This window comes from Malaclemys terrapin, chromosome 3 (genome assembly GCF_027887155.1).
Source record: "Malaclemys terrapin pileata isolate rMalTer1 chromosome 3, rMalTer1.hap1, whole genome shotgun sequence".
Lineage (NCBI taxonomy): Eukaryota > Metazoa > Chordata > Testudines > Emydidae > Malaclemys > Malaclemys terrapin.
In genome coordinates this window covers 59,187,923-59,200,481 of record NC_071507.1, presented here as the reverse complement: position 1 = coordinate 59,200,481, position 12,559 = coordinate 59,187,923, and the positions used below count along the sequence as shown (strand labels likewise).

The following is a 12,559-nucleotide window of genomic DNA, read 5'->3' as shown; positions in this document are numbered from 1 at the left end:
GACAAGCCCACAGACACAGCTGCTGGCTTAATCCCCAAAACAACTTTACACCTACTGGACAGGTCTGTAAATCAAATTTGCCACTTAAGTCTGGAGGGAGGCAAAAGTATTGGTGTCACCAAATCTGTATTTTTTCACCCAAAAAGAGTTTTGGTTGAAGTTTTTTGCCCAGCTCTAGTTCCTACAGGTGGACCTCCATATCCTGTGGAGTACATGAACCTCACTGGGACATGGAGGAGGAAGAAACAGACAGACTTACATCTGAGGTTACATTTCTCAGTCAGGGAGATCCGCAGGTAGTTGTGCTGACGGCCAAAGTTGTCAGTCAGGAAAGCAGAGAAAGGGGCAGCATGTTCAGTTAGGAAACCTTTTCTTCTTGTGCTTGGCAATTCCTGAGGAGAAAAAGCAATAAAACAAATGATAGCTGTTTTCGTCTTCAACACACCGTACAAATGTTAACTGAGTCTAAACTTCACAGGGAAATTATCATCCACATTTTACGGAAGGGGAAAACAGAGGGACACAGAAGCCAAGTGATTTTGACCAAGACCAGAGTGAGTCTCAGTGGAACAGCTAAGGAGTTCCAGGGGTTTCCCCGACTCCCATCTCCTGCTGCATATTTAAGATAAAGGGGGAGGAACCATATTAAAGTTAGCCATTTTGTGTAGCAGTTGCTGTAGGCCTTCTCTGCAAAGTATTTTGCATGGACAGTTTGATTCTTGAAATCTGTAAAGACAGAGGGAAAGATATACACCCAAAATAGTCATCCAGAGGCCCTCATTGTGGTCCTCAAATTGATCAACCTGGACATGATCCTTCCAGGCATTTTGCTGCCTAGCAGAAGAACTAAAAGTTAGAACTGACAGTACATCGCGCCTTCTGCCTGTGAAAGTTCAAATATGAGGCAAAAGGCCCTGTCCAACATAAGAACAAATTGGGCCACTTTGAATGGTCTTTTAAATCTGTTGGCAACAGCTGTATTTAGTATGGTTTTCCGGCTTGAATTGTGTTAGAAGCCTTGTGCTGTGGACATGGCTTGGCTAATGATTCCCAGCTGAAAGGCGCTGTGTAGCTAGTCAGGGAGGCAGTGCTAAAACTCCTAATAGTAATATGACAGTGTTTTAAACAAGGCTGTAACTAACACAATGCTGGTCTCTTCTCTTTGTGTGTGCCTAAAAGTGCTAGAAGCAGAACACATTTGGGACTAGTTACACCAGATTGTAACACTATCTGAAACCCCTGCTTCATGTTCCTGAATGTGTAGAGCCCTGCGCGGATACAAAATTTGTATCTGCATCCTATCTGTGAGCTGCAAAACTGGTCCGTGGATATCTGCAGATTTGCAAGGCTCTATGCGTGTGTAATTAAAGGAAATAAAACACCAGCAAGGGCAGGGGGTCAAAGAACTGTACAACAGGGGTCGAATGTGGGCAGAGCTAAGAAGAGACTCCCAGGCCTGGCTGGGACAGGCAAATCTAAGTTTCAAACAAGTGCTGCTCAAGACACAAACCATATCAAACAGCAGCTAACAAAGGTGGAAAGGGGAAAAAAAAAGAAGAAAACACCCAAATAGGGTGCCAACCCTCTAGTATTGCCTGGAGCCTTCAGGAATTAAAGATTAATCTTTAATTAAAGATTATATCTTGTGATGAAACCTCCAGGAATACGTCCAACCAAAACTAGCAACCCTATGCAATGTTTACTGCACTAGGGTTAAAGTTTAGCAGCAGCCCCAGGGCCACCGTTTTGCTTACTAGGCCATTAAGAGAAGCAGATGCTTGATTAAAAACATCTTTGTTATAAATAATTCTGCATCTCATCCCTTTCACAGAGGGGTACTGGTAGGAAATCATGGTGTCCGCAGCTGCTGGCTTCCTACTCAGTGTCATAACCCCCTGCTTATAACCTGACCATCTTCACGGCAGGGGGCAAGGACTCTGCTCTGGAGATCAACTACAGACCAGTGGTCCAGCAAAATGTCCTCAAGAATAAAGAATGGGGGTATTAGAGAGTTAAAGGAAAGTTTGTCTTTTACCTATTTCCAAGTAAGGAAATTGCAACCACTGATCCTCCGAGTGAGTTACCTCTATCTCTTAGCTATCTGGGGAACAAACCCAGACTTGTTTGTGGATGGGGATTAAGACTTTAGAAACCCCCTCCAGAAATATTTATTTTAAAAGCAGAGAGAGTGCCAACATCTAAATTAACACATTAAAGTGATAGAACAGACTGTTCCCAAAGCAGACTAATTAAGAAAGAGCTATTTGCCAAACTTTGCTTCTGCTGATGCCTGCAGGTTCAACATATGTTGTGTGGAAGACTAGAATGCTTTCTCTAAGAGGCTCAAACTACACCTGTATGCCTCAGAAATGCAGGCATGCTTTCCGTCATCTAGATTATATGGCTGGATTCTAAAATATGATACCAGCATAAATCTGGACACCGCTGAAATCAATGGAGCTACTCCAGATATGCACCAGCGTAAATGAGAGTAGGTTGTATTGTTGTACAGACTTCAGAAGTCTTTGGGATTCTCTCTCCACTTCACAACAACGCAATAGCCTCATCAATTTTATTTCTAAATTTCTCGATTTTTGAATAAAAATATGCATGGCGCCTATCAAGCTTGTACCTGGCTCTCTCCCCACCCCATATCTCAACTCTGCCAAGTTTAAACACACCTTTGAGTTAGAGTAAAACTATATAAGTGAGCTTCCCACCCATATTCCCTGTGGCCACTCTCCACTTCTCCCTCCTCCACCTCCTATCCCAAGGTCTATCATATCATTGAAGCCTCTGGCTAAAGAAATAGCTACTGTGAAAACATTTGAAAGCGAAACCACAAATGGACACAGAGAAACTGAGAGCTGAGCCTCAGGTTTGAGACCCTGAAGAAAGACAGGGTGACTGCAGCCAGTTCGCTCCCTGCCTTTGGGCTAATCCCCAACCGCTTCCCATGTGAGACTACTCCTAAGCATCATGCTGCAGTATATTAGCAAGTCTGGATATACAACTGCCTCAAAAAGCTTTTTACACTTTTAAGGTTTGAACAAGCACACTCCGATGAACCCCAAAGCTGAACTCTTGGATGCACTGAGACCACAAGATGTACATTTTCAAGTAGTTCTTTCATCTCACTCTACTGAAAGCTACCAAGCTTTGCCTTCTGGTTATATCAGAGAACTAGGAGCCAGGGCTTCTGATCTCTACTCCCAGCTCTGCCACTAACCTATGAGGTGCTGGGCAAGTTATTTAATCCCACTGTACTTCCACTTCCCCACCTGTAAGACAGGGATAATACTAGAACCATTTTTATAAGGGTTTTCAGAGGCTCAAATGAGAGAAGCTATAGAATTACCAAGTGCTTGGGTTTTTTTAAAAATACCTATATGCTTTTATCTGGTGGTGGATGCTCTCATTTCTCCATTTATATTAATGGAATTATATTAGGATTTTATGGAGACCAATTGAATAATTATGATTGACACTGAGCAGTCACTGCAGTGGAGGAGCTTTAGGTTGGATATTAGGAACAACTTTTTCACTAGGAGAGAGGTGAAGCACTGGAATGGGTTACCTAGGGAAGTGGTGGAATCTCCTTCCTTAGAGATTTTTAAGGCCTGGCTTGACAAAGCCCTGGTGGGATGATTTAGTTGGGGATTGGTCCTGCTTTGACCAGGGGGTTGGACTAGATGACCTCCTGAGGTCTGTTCCAACCCTGACATTCTAGGATTCTAAATGGAACAAAATACAGTTACAATAATGGGATGAGGTGTGTGAGTTGCAGTGGAAATGGTTCTTAGAAATGCAATGCATTTTGTTTCCATTAATGCTCTTCAGTCAACATCCCAAAATCATTTAAGGAGACAGATTTTGTGTTAGCAAGTTAAAGAAAAAAGGAATATTTTAAGTCCTGTGACTACAGTGACCAGTTCCAGTCATTCTAGCTATCCTTGTTAGGTTATAATGGGCAAGGGGTTAAAGGTTAAATGTTAAGATCTGACTGTAAACCTCAGACATTAAATGTGTGACTGGACTCTAGGGCTGCATTATGTGGCGGATATGGAGAGGATGAGAGAACAAGCCACATGACAGATGTTAGTCACATCACTCAGTGTGCTACTGGAAGGATGAGCGTGGTATAAGAACCTATACAGAAGAGCTATCCAATGTTGCTCCCGAAAGAGCTCCAGAACTGCTCTGCCCACACAGGTTGGATGCCAGGGGGTAAAGTGTAGAGGTGTACTTGTGAAGCAAGGATGCACGGCCCTGCCCACATTATGCCTGGCCAAGGTGGATTAAAAAAACACATCAATGATTTAAAAAAAAAAAAATTAAATCAGGTTTTTTTCCTCAAAAAGCATTTTATCAAAAAAAAAAATCTATCTAAAGATAGTTTTATTTAAGATACATTATAGCTCAAAGATATCTCATCACGGAATAGGGATTATAAATTCTAATTCTAAAGTATGAGACAATATATTCATGTAATGTTTACGAAAAGTTTTGTAAATGAGTTCCAATAGTTCATGGATTAGGGACCCAATCTTATGGGGTTCCACAGGCTTCTGTATAGGTTATTTAGGTTAATCGTTCTATCTACCCAATGGGACTCAGAAATATTTAGTTTTGCAGTTCTCAACTGTGGATTTGTGTCTCCAGAGGTAACATGCTTGTTAACAGCAAAAATGTTTTAAATAAACAAATAAATACATATATAGAGGTGAGAAATAACAGACCTCAACTCTATTGTGCTTCTGCAAATTTGTGTACACAGAGTCAATCCCTTACCTCTCTCTAAAAGTGGAAAGTTTCAAAAAGTTCAATGAATAGAAGATTTCTGGGAGAGGAAGTCTGGAGATAAATGTGAGAAGTGAGGGACATATGCTTGTTTTGTTAAAATATTATGTTTGCTGTTGAAGAAAAAAAATCCAGAATACTTAACATTGTTGATTTAGTTAAATAAAACAAATTTAAACGTCTGTCTGGTGATGTTCTCCTCCTAATACAGCATGGCAAGAAAATCCTCCAAATATTAATGATTAACCTGTTGAATTGGAGATAGTTCATCTCCCAATGACTTCATAAATATCTGCTTCAATTATCTTTGGTAAATGAAATAACCAAACAATCATTAATTTTCTGATATAGCTGTAAAACTAATCTGAAAAGTTTTCAAAATAAATCACTTTTTAAAAATGTATAGTGTGTACCTTCTAAAAATCAAACCTACATCTATCTCTGAGTTGTGAAGAATATGTATTAAGGTTATAACAACCAACAAGAATGCATTTTTATGTAGAAAGCCATTATTAAATCAAGTCTTCCTGGCTAGTGATTTAAATCAAATCCACCTTGTGCCTGGCTCTAGCCAGCAGCGCTAGTCACTCCGTAGTTTAAACAAGGGAGCCCTAGCACTATGTGTAGAGATATTTACAATATCTTCCATACTCTAGATACAGCTGTCTATTCCCCCTCAAAAGTTTTTTGGAGAAGATTTTCTGTGTGCTACTCCTGGGGGTGGAAGACAGGTAGGAGATGCACTCCCTGAACTCCTGGCAGCGTAGGGCATGTGGGGTGGAACAGGGTGCAGCCAGACAGAGAGCAGAACAGTGGGAGGTGCAGAGAGGTGACATCTAATAGCCTAAGTCATTTTGACTCATTCGCAGCTGTTCTAACAATGCAACCCTTTTAAAAAAGCAGAAAGATAATCCTTTTGTAGGAGCATAATCTTCCCAGAGACCATTGTTCAATTTACTTCAGCTCTCCACCTACAAAGATCTTATAATAAAATGGCAAGAGTCCAGAGGACTTTCGATACAGCTTGGCCAGTGGACTGGTAAGGTCTGAAAAGAGGCACGAAGCACAAGTGTCTGCTTACATGAAGTGGCGCATTAGCCCTGTTTGGGTACATCTACAGTGCAATTAAAAAAAAACAACAAAAAAACACAACCCACCACACTGAGCCTCTGATCCTGGGTCAGTTGAGTCAGGTTCCCAGGGCTAAAATTTGCAGTGTTGACATCTGGGCTTGGGCTGGAGCCCAGGCTTGTAGACTCACCCCACTCTTCAAGTTTCAGGTTGGAGCCCAGACTCGGAAACTTGGTGAGGGTCTCCGAGCCCGGGCTCCAACCCAAGCGTCTACACAGCAATTTTTAGTCTCGCAGCCTGTGCCCAAATTAGCTGACCTAGGCCAGCTGCAGCTGTGTCATAGGTCTTTTATTGCAGTGTGGACATACCTTGAGTTACCAGTACTTCTGCTTTCGGTCATCCATTTTCAGCAGGCAGAAGGAAATCTAGGCCTGCTTCTGTCTGAAGTTTGCTTACTACACTAAAAGGGATGCCAGATTCAGTTTGAACAACAGAACAGTATCAGGTGCCAATATAGGACCCTGGCCCTCTCTGTTTGCATTTACCAGTAGGTAAAACTGATAACTACAGACACTCATCAACACACAGCCAAGCTCTCAACTCAGACCCTATACATGATTCATCCATGATAACTACTAAGAAGGTTTCCAGTTGAGCAGACAGTGGAGTAAATCTACCTTTAACTCCCAGGGGGTAGTGCAGACAGACCACACGGTGTGTCTGCCAGTTCTGTGTAGCCTTGTTGACATTAGGGAGTGCTACACCAGGCCTGCACCTAGCAGAGAGAGATGAACCACCATTAGCTCTGGTGGTAATTTCTGGTAAAAAAATTCCCTAATGTAGACAAAGTATAAGTAAGAGAGCACACAGCCAAGTTTATAGACTTTTAACCTTTGCTCATCCCTCAGCTAACTTTGCGGTTGTTTTACATCCTTTAGTTGTTTCACATATTAGCAGATAATCAGCAACCTTTGCCTACTATAAATGTGAAAATGACACTCTCTCTCTTCAAGGACACAGTCCCAATGTACAGCAAAACCTGCCAAGAGCAACCACTCATGGGAGTTCGCAGCAGTGGATGCTTGTAAGAGGTGGTCTCTCTTCAAACGTATGGTATTGCCACCCTTACTTCTCTGCTGCTGACGGCAGCACTGCCTTCCGAGCTGGGTGCCTTGCCAGCAGCTGCTGTTCTCTGGCCGCCCAGTTCTGAAGGCAGCATGGAGAGCAGTAGCTGCTGGCTGGGCACCCAGCTCTGAAGGGAGTAAGAAAATGTCGCTGGTTGCAGATGACAGGTGGTCGCTCTTCACAGTTTCTTCACATTTAAATTATAGGGGGGAAAGTTCCATGGCCTCTGCAAGTACTCACTTGTGACTGGTGGTCTCTCTTCAGAGGTGGTCGCTAAAGCAGGTTTTACTGTAGTTTTATAAATCTTTTAGCTATTTAAACACTCTTTTTGAAATCAAGATCTGCTTCCTTAATTGGATTTTTCTTCAGCTGCATAAAATGGTTTGTTATTGTAATGTTGCTTGAGTGCTAGAAGCTGCTTGTAATTAAAAAGAAAATGCATTGATGCTTTTGCTTTTTCTAAAAAATAAAATAAAATAGAAGTTCAAAGCGTGACCTAGTTATCAGTCATGACAATCTCTCATTATAACCTTAGAATCTGTACAAAATCTCCACCACAAGCATGCAAAAGCTGGTGTTACACAAGGTTATAAAAGATTGACAACTTTAAAGTGAACGAAGAGAGGAAAGCTTACTACCAAAGGCTTTCCCCAGTGAAAGTATGACTCCAACTGTCCCTCTCCCTCTGCCCAAGTGATGCAAACGGAGAGATTCACCACTAACTCATGTCATATGGATCAGCAGACTCATGTTGATATGGTCCCTTTAAAAGTATTCTTGGAAATAATTAACAATCTTTGCTTGGTGTATAGCAGACAGGCTTGTGTAAAATAACAGAGATCATGTTTTCATCCTGACTGCTAGAAGTTCCTATTCGTTAGCTTGTTGTCATATCCTTATACCCGGATATAGTTTAGGGGATTGGTAATGGGAGGAGTCATAAGAATGGCCATACTGGGTCAGACCCAAATGTCCATCTAGCCCACTATCCTGTCTTCTGACAGTGGCTAATGCCAGATGCCTCAGAGGGAATAAACAGAACGGGTAATCATCAAGTGATCCATCCTTAACTACTTAGGTTTCTAGGTCAAATTCAGCCTAGGTTGGTGCTGACAGCAAGTTCCCACTAACTAATGATTGTTCACAGACACGCAAGATGAGCTTGGTAGTTCTCTTTCCAATTTCTAGTGGGACTGTTGTCTACATTACCAAAAAACACACCTCTTCAGTTAGCACTCAATGGCATGATCAATTGCCTCAGTAGAAAGGCTAAGGATTAACTGGTTATGGACTCTGAACTATTTTCATCTCACCTGAAAGGTCAGTTGAGGCACACCGATAGAGAGGAGCTGGGGAAGCCTGTTCTGCTACCGACTGTACTGCTACCTGATCTGTGAATAAAGGACTTCAGACTCCTGGGCTGTCAATCTGACAGTTTATATTAGATGTTTAGAAGTTAGAAGATCACACTAAATATTTAAAAATATATATATATTAAACCACTATTCCTGTAACTCTCTGTGACAGGGCGTCAAGCCTCCGGATGTGTCAATCAGATTGTGCTTTCTACAGTAATTTTTCCACAAACATCAAAACATTTAAAAAGTTATTAAGAATATCACAAAATGGCCTAGCGCAGGGTTCTCAAACTTCATTGCACCACGACCCCGATCTGACAACAAAAATTACTACATGACCCCAGACAGGGGGCCTGTAACCTGAGCCCTGAAGCCCTCGGACATTCTTCACTTCACTTTCCAGAGACTATAAAGATTTAACAGACTTCTCTGAGATGCGAACAAAAAACTATCAAGTGTTTGTCTTGACAAATCACTAAATATGCATTTGTAGAGGATTTTGCTGGGGGTGAAGAAACAAGCACGACTGGTCTTAAAAAAAAAAAAAAAAAAAAAAAGCCATCCAAACCGAGAGGGAGCGAGGCTACAGAGCAGCATAGGGGCAGGGCTTGCACCATCATACTGCATGCAGGGGCAGTGCTTGGGCCAAGGAAAAAAAAAAAGCCCAGAGAAAAATGGCCCCCAAATTAAGTGTAAAGCCCCACCGGCTGCAAGTAAGTAAAAAATGCCACCAAGTCTTTAAAAGGTAAGCCCAAATATCACTTAATTTGAGCTACTCAGGCCCATGGTGGGCCTGTCTAAGATACAGCAGGCCACACTGCTGCATGCTACAGCCTCACCCAACACATCCCTCCCACTTCCAGCCTTTCCCCCAACACCCAGATCTGCAACATGTATTGTGTGTAACATCTCATTTCGGTGCCACAAGTGAGTAGTATTCAGGGGATAACACCTCCTTCCTCATTTAGCTGGATGGCAGAAAGGAGCCCCCTATTCAAACCCTACCGAGGGGCATGCCAAGTGGCAAACGTTATCATATTTAGAATATCTGCATAATTTACAGCAAGCAGCATCTGATTGTGGTGACCCATCTGAGTGCTTATTTTGTGGAAGGAACTTGGAAAGAGTATCCTTCCTGCCATTTGACCCCCAGAAAGGAGAGAGAAGAAAGGGGGATACAGAACTCCATTTTACATGACATAACTGACATTGATTAGCTGCTTAAGTCACAGGGGGATTCAGATGATATTTTAGACCACAATACAACTGCCACCACTATACACATAAAAGTCACAGATCTGCCCACCAGATATCCCAAGTGCTTTCTCCTTCTCGCAAAAAAAGGTGATAGACAATATTCTGCTTTAAAACCTGCAGAGTAGCATTTAAAAGAGCAAGATATTCCTGATTGAGCAATTTTAAAAATGCAGTCTCTAGGACAGCAATTTTAGGCTTAAAGCTCTGCTTGTGGTCACATAATTTAAAAGGTTTACTATGTGAACCATCAAAAACCAAACAACCATTTTTCTAAATTATTGAGCCAATTTTACTGACATGTAAGTTGTTTACTGTCAGTTTGATTTCTTGTAAAAAGTATTAAATTCACGGTCAGTTTAAAAATATTACTGACTTCCAGTAACCAGCACCAGAACCTAGTCCCAGTCTATTTTTTGCTTGTTAAGGGGCTGCCATGTGAGAGAATAATCAATAAGTCATGTAAAAATTGTGATTATTCTGTATGTCAAGTCCTATTTTTGCAGAAGTGTGTCAGACACTTACACTCTGCATGTTTCGGTTGTGCCCTTCCACCCCCAGTTCGGCACTGAGGAGGTAGAATTAATTTTCGAGGCATTGAACAGTTAAACTGGGAGCAGCCTAGTTAGGACAATGTTTTTGCTGAGGAAATTCAGTTTCAAGACAGCTTTGTAAAGTAAACAAACAGCTTTCCTACTAGGAAGTCCACATGACCTCTTGGGTTACATCCAATTGATCATCAGATGACCAATTTCAACAAAGATGGCCACTTCTGGCATTTACAGATAACGTGCTTTTGAATAGTGTACAGTATACCCATAACGGAAAAACATTTCTGCTGAATGACCAGTTCACTACAAATTGGATAAAGGAGCTGGAATTTCACTATTACTAAACAAGAGAATAATATTACTGTAATTAAGAAATAAGTATTATTATTACACTTGAGACAAAAAAACAGCCTGTAATAGGGGGAGAGGAGGTATTATTGCTTAAAGTTAACACATACAGGTTGAACATTTTAAAATGCACAGAATTCCTTACTAGTAACATGGTAGATTATAAACACTGAAAGAATTAAAAAAAAAATCTAATTTACTTTTCACCACATATGCCATTTAACTGTTTTTTTCGCATCTTGGACAAGTGAAAAACTATTCAGTTTCACGATTGTTTTCAGTCAATTTCAGTTCCAATGCTAGGATATTATAGTTACAATTACTCCAGAGGAATATTTAAACAGAAATCAGAAAATGTTGAATGAAACCAAATTGAAAGTAGTAGTACATTACTAAACCCAACACTTAAGTCTGGAGCGTAAACTTGTGATGTTACTTCCAACTATAAAACATTACTTGTACAGCAGTTTTAAAAAGTCACCCTTTACACAAGGACCTGCCCTTTGAATAAACTCACACTTACAATAATAGGGAACATTATTCTTAGATATTTCCCCATTTTTAAAAAAAATAGATAAGATTAGAGGGATACGGTTTTCACCTTCATTTCCAGCTGTGAACTGTCATATGGCACTGTTGTCCCCTATTAGCCAGCTGCCACATTCCAGTCCAGATGTGGTTACCTTTCTCTGGTGAAAGCAAGGATTTCTGTACACAATATTTCTGTAAAGCACTTTAGGATCTCTTAAGGGGGAAAAAAAGTGCTATCTAAAACCAAGATCATCAGTGTTCAAACAGTAGTTGCCCATCTCAGTATTAAGGGGACAGAAAAGGCAAAATAGGAGCACCTTTAACAGATTTATAAAAATCTATCTACAATTCACCCAATTTTTTTCTTTCTTCTAGATAACTTCCCCCTCAAAGTAGCTGACTGTGCGACTCAGCTTTCCAAGAAGGACAGACTTAGTACCCTGCAGCTCACCGTGATAGGCATTTTCACAAGGCTACCTCCTCTATATAGATGTCCAAGGTCTCCTGGCACATTCAGTAAGAGCAAGTGGTTGTGCCAATATCTTGTTTAAAAGCCCTCACCTCCCTGCTGCTCAGCTGTTGACCCCCCCCCCCGCCTTCGCCCCAGAGGTGGCCTTGTGTCAGTGTTAATTGCTCCATAAAGTATGACCCCCCATTTCTCCCCTCAGCCACCCCCAAAGTTAGGTAACCCATAGCCTCCAAATCATCCTCTTCCTTGGCACCCTCCCCCTAAATAACTACTGCCCCATTATCCCCTATGCATATAATCCCCAGTGGCTGGCACCCATCTGAACCTCAAATCCAGTCACACTCTGGCCCCTTCTGCCTAGCTAACTCCCACCCCACCAGCCCCTCTCCGCTGTCCCCCCATTTAACTCCCTCCTCCCCAGCTGCCCCCCACAACCTCCCTACTGAGCCAGACACCTGCCCGCCTACATGACGCCCCTCTCCCCACCCCGAGGCTCCCATTAACCCCCCGGGCTGCTGCCCCCCACTCACCTGAGCCGGGGCGGGGGCAGCCACCAGCGCTTGCTGCTGCTGCCGCACAGGAGCCCCGGAGCTGCAGCCCCTGCCCAGCCGGGCACGGAGGGGCCCCCGCAGGAGACACCCGCGAACCCCCTGCGCCGCTGCCATAGGCCCTGGCTGAGCCCGTCCAGCACGGAGCCGGCACCTGCGGGGCAGCTCAGGCTGTTTCTACCCGGGACAGTAGCAGATGCTGCCGGCCTGAGTCACGTGGGGGGGGAAGTGCCCCTCCCCCCTCCACCATCCAATCGCAGTGCGGGGACGGCTGAGGACGCCGTGCCGCATGCTGGGAGTTGTAGTTCCTCGCTTGCTTCGGGGACGCAGGTGGTTCCAGGCTGAATCCATAGGGAAGGATCGTTGTGTAGCTGGCAGGCGAGGATTCATTCTAGACGCCTCGCTCAGGCAGCTCACCAGGTCCTTGACCTCCTTACGCCTGCTGCTACAGTTAACAGAGGAGTGGTTTGGGGCACTTTTCGGGTATGTTTTAATTAAATTACA

The 12,559-nt window shown here is 42.8% G+C and overlaps 1 protein-coding gene across 4 annotated transcripts in view; it reads right to left on the bottom strand.

The window, feature by feature from the left end:
• Nucleotides 1-12,231, bottom strand: part of MOCS1 (molybdenum cofactor synthesis 1) — a 50,783-nt gene extending 38,552 nt beyond the window's left edge. For 2 of the 4 annotated variants that reach the window (XM_054023101.1, XM_054023104.1), the window contains exons 1-2: nucleotides 12,038-12,231; nucleotides 260-392 (exon numbers count right to left, since the gene is read on the bottom strand). In XM_054023101.1, coding sequence (XP_053879076.1) covers nucleotides 260-392; nucleotides 12,038-12,172 — 268 coding nt within the window. In that variant the 5' untranslated portion in view covers nucleotides 12,173-12,231. Of the gene's footprint in view, nucleotides 1-259; nucleotides 393-7,236; nucleotides 7,269-11,108; nucleotides 11,326-12,037 lie in introns of those variants that run through there. The other 2 variants (XM_054023102.1, XM_054023103.1) reach the window with 2 other exon arrangements.
• Nucleotides 12,232-12,559: the final 328 nt, after the last annotated feature.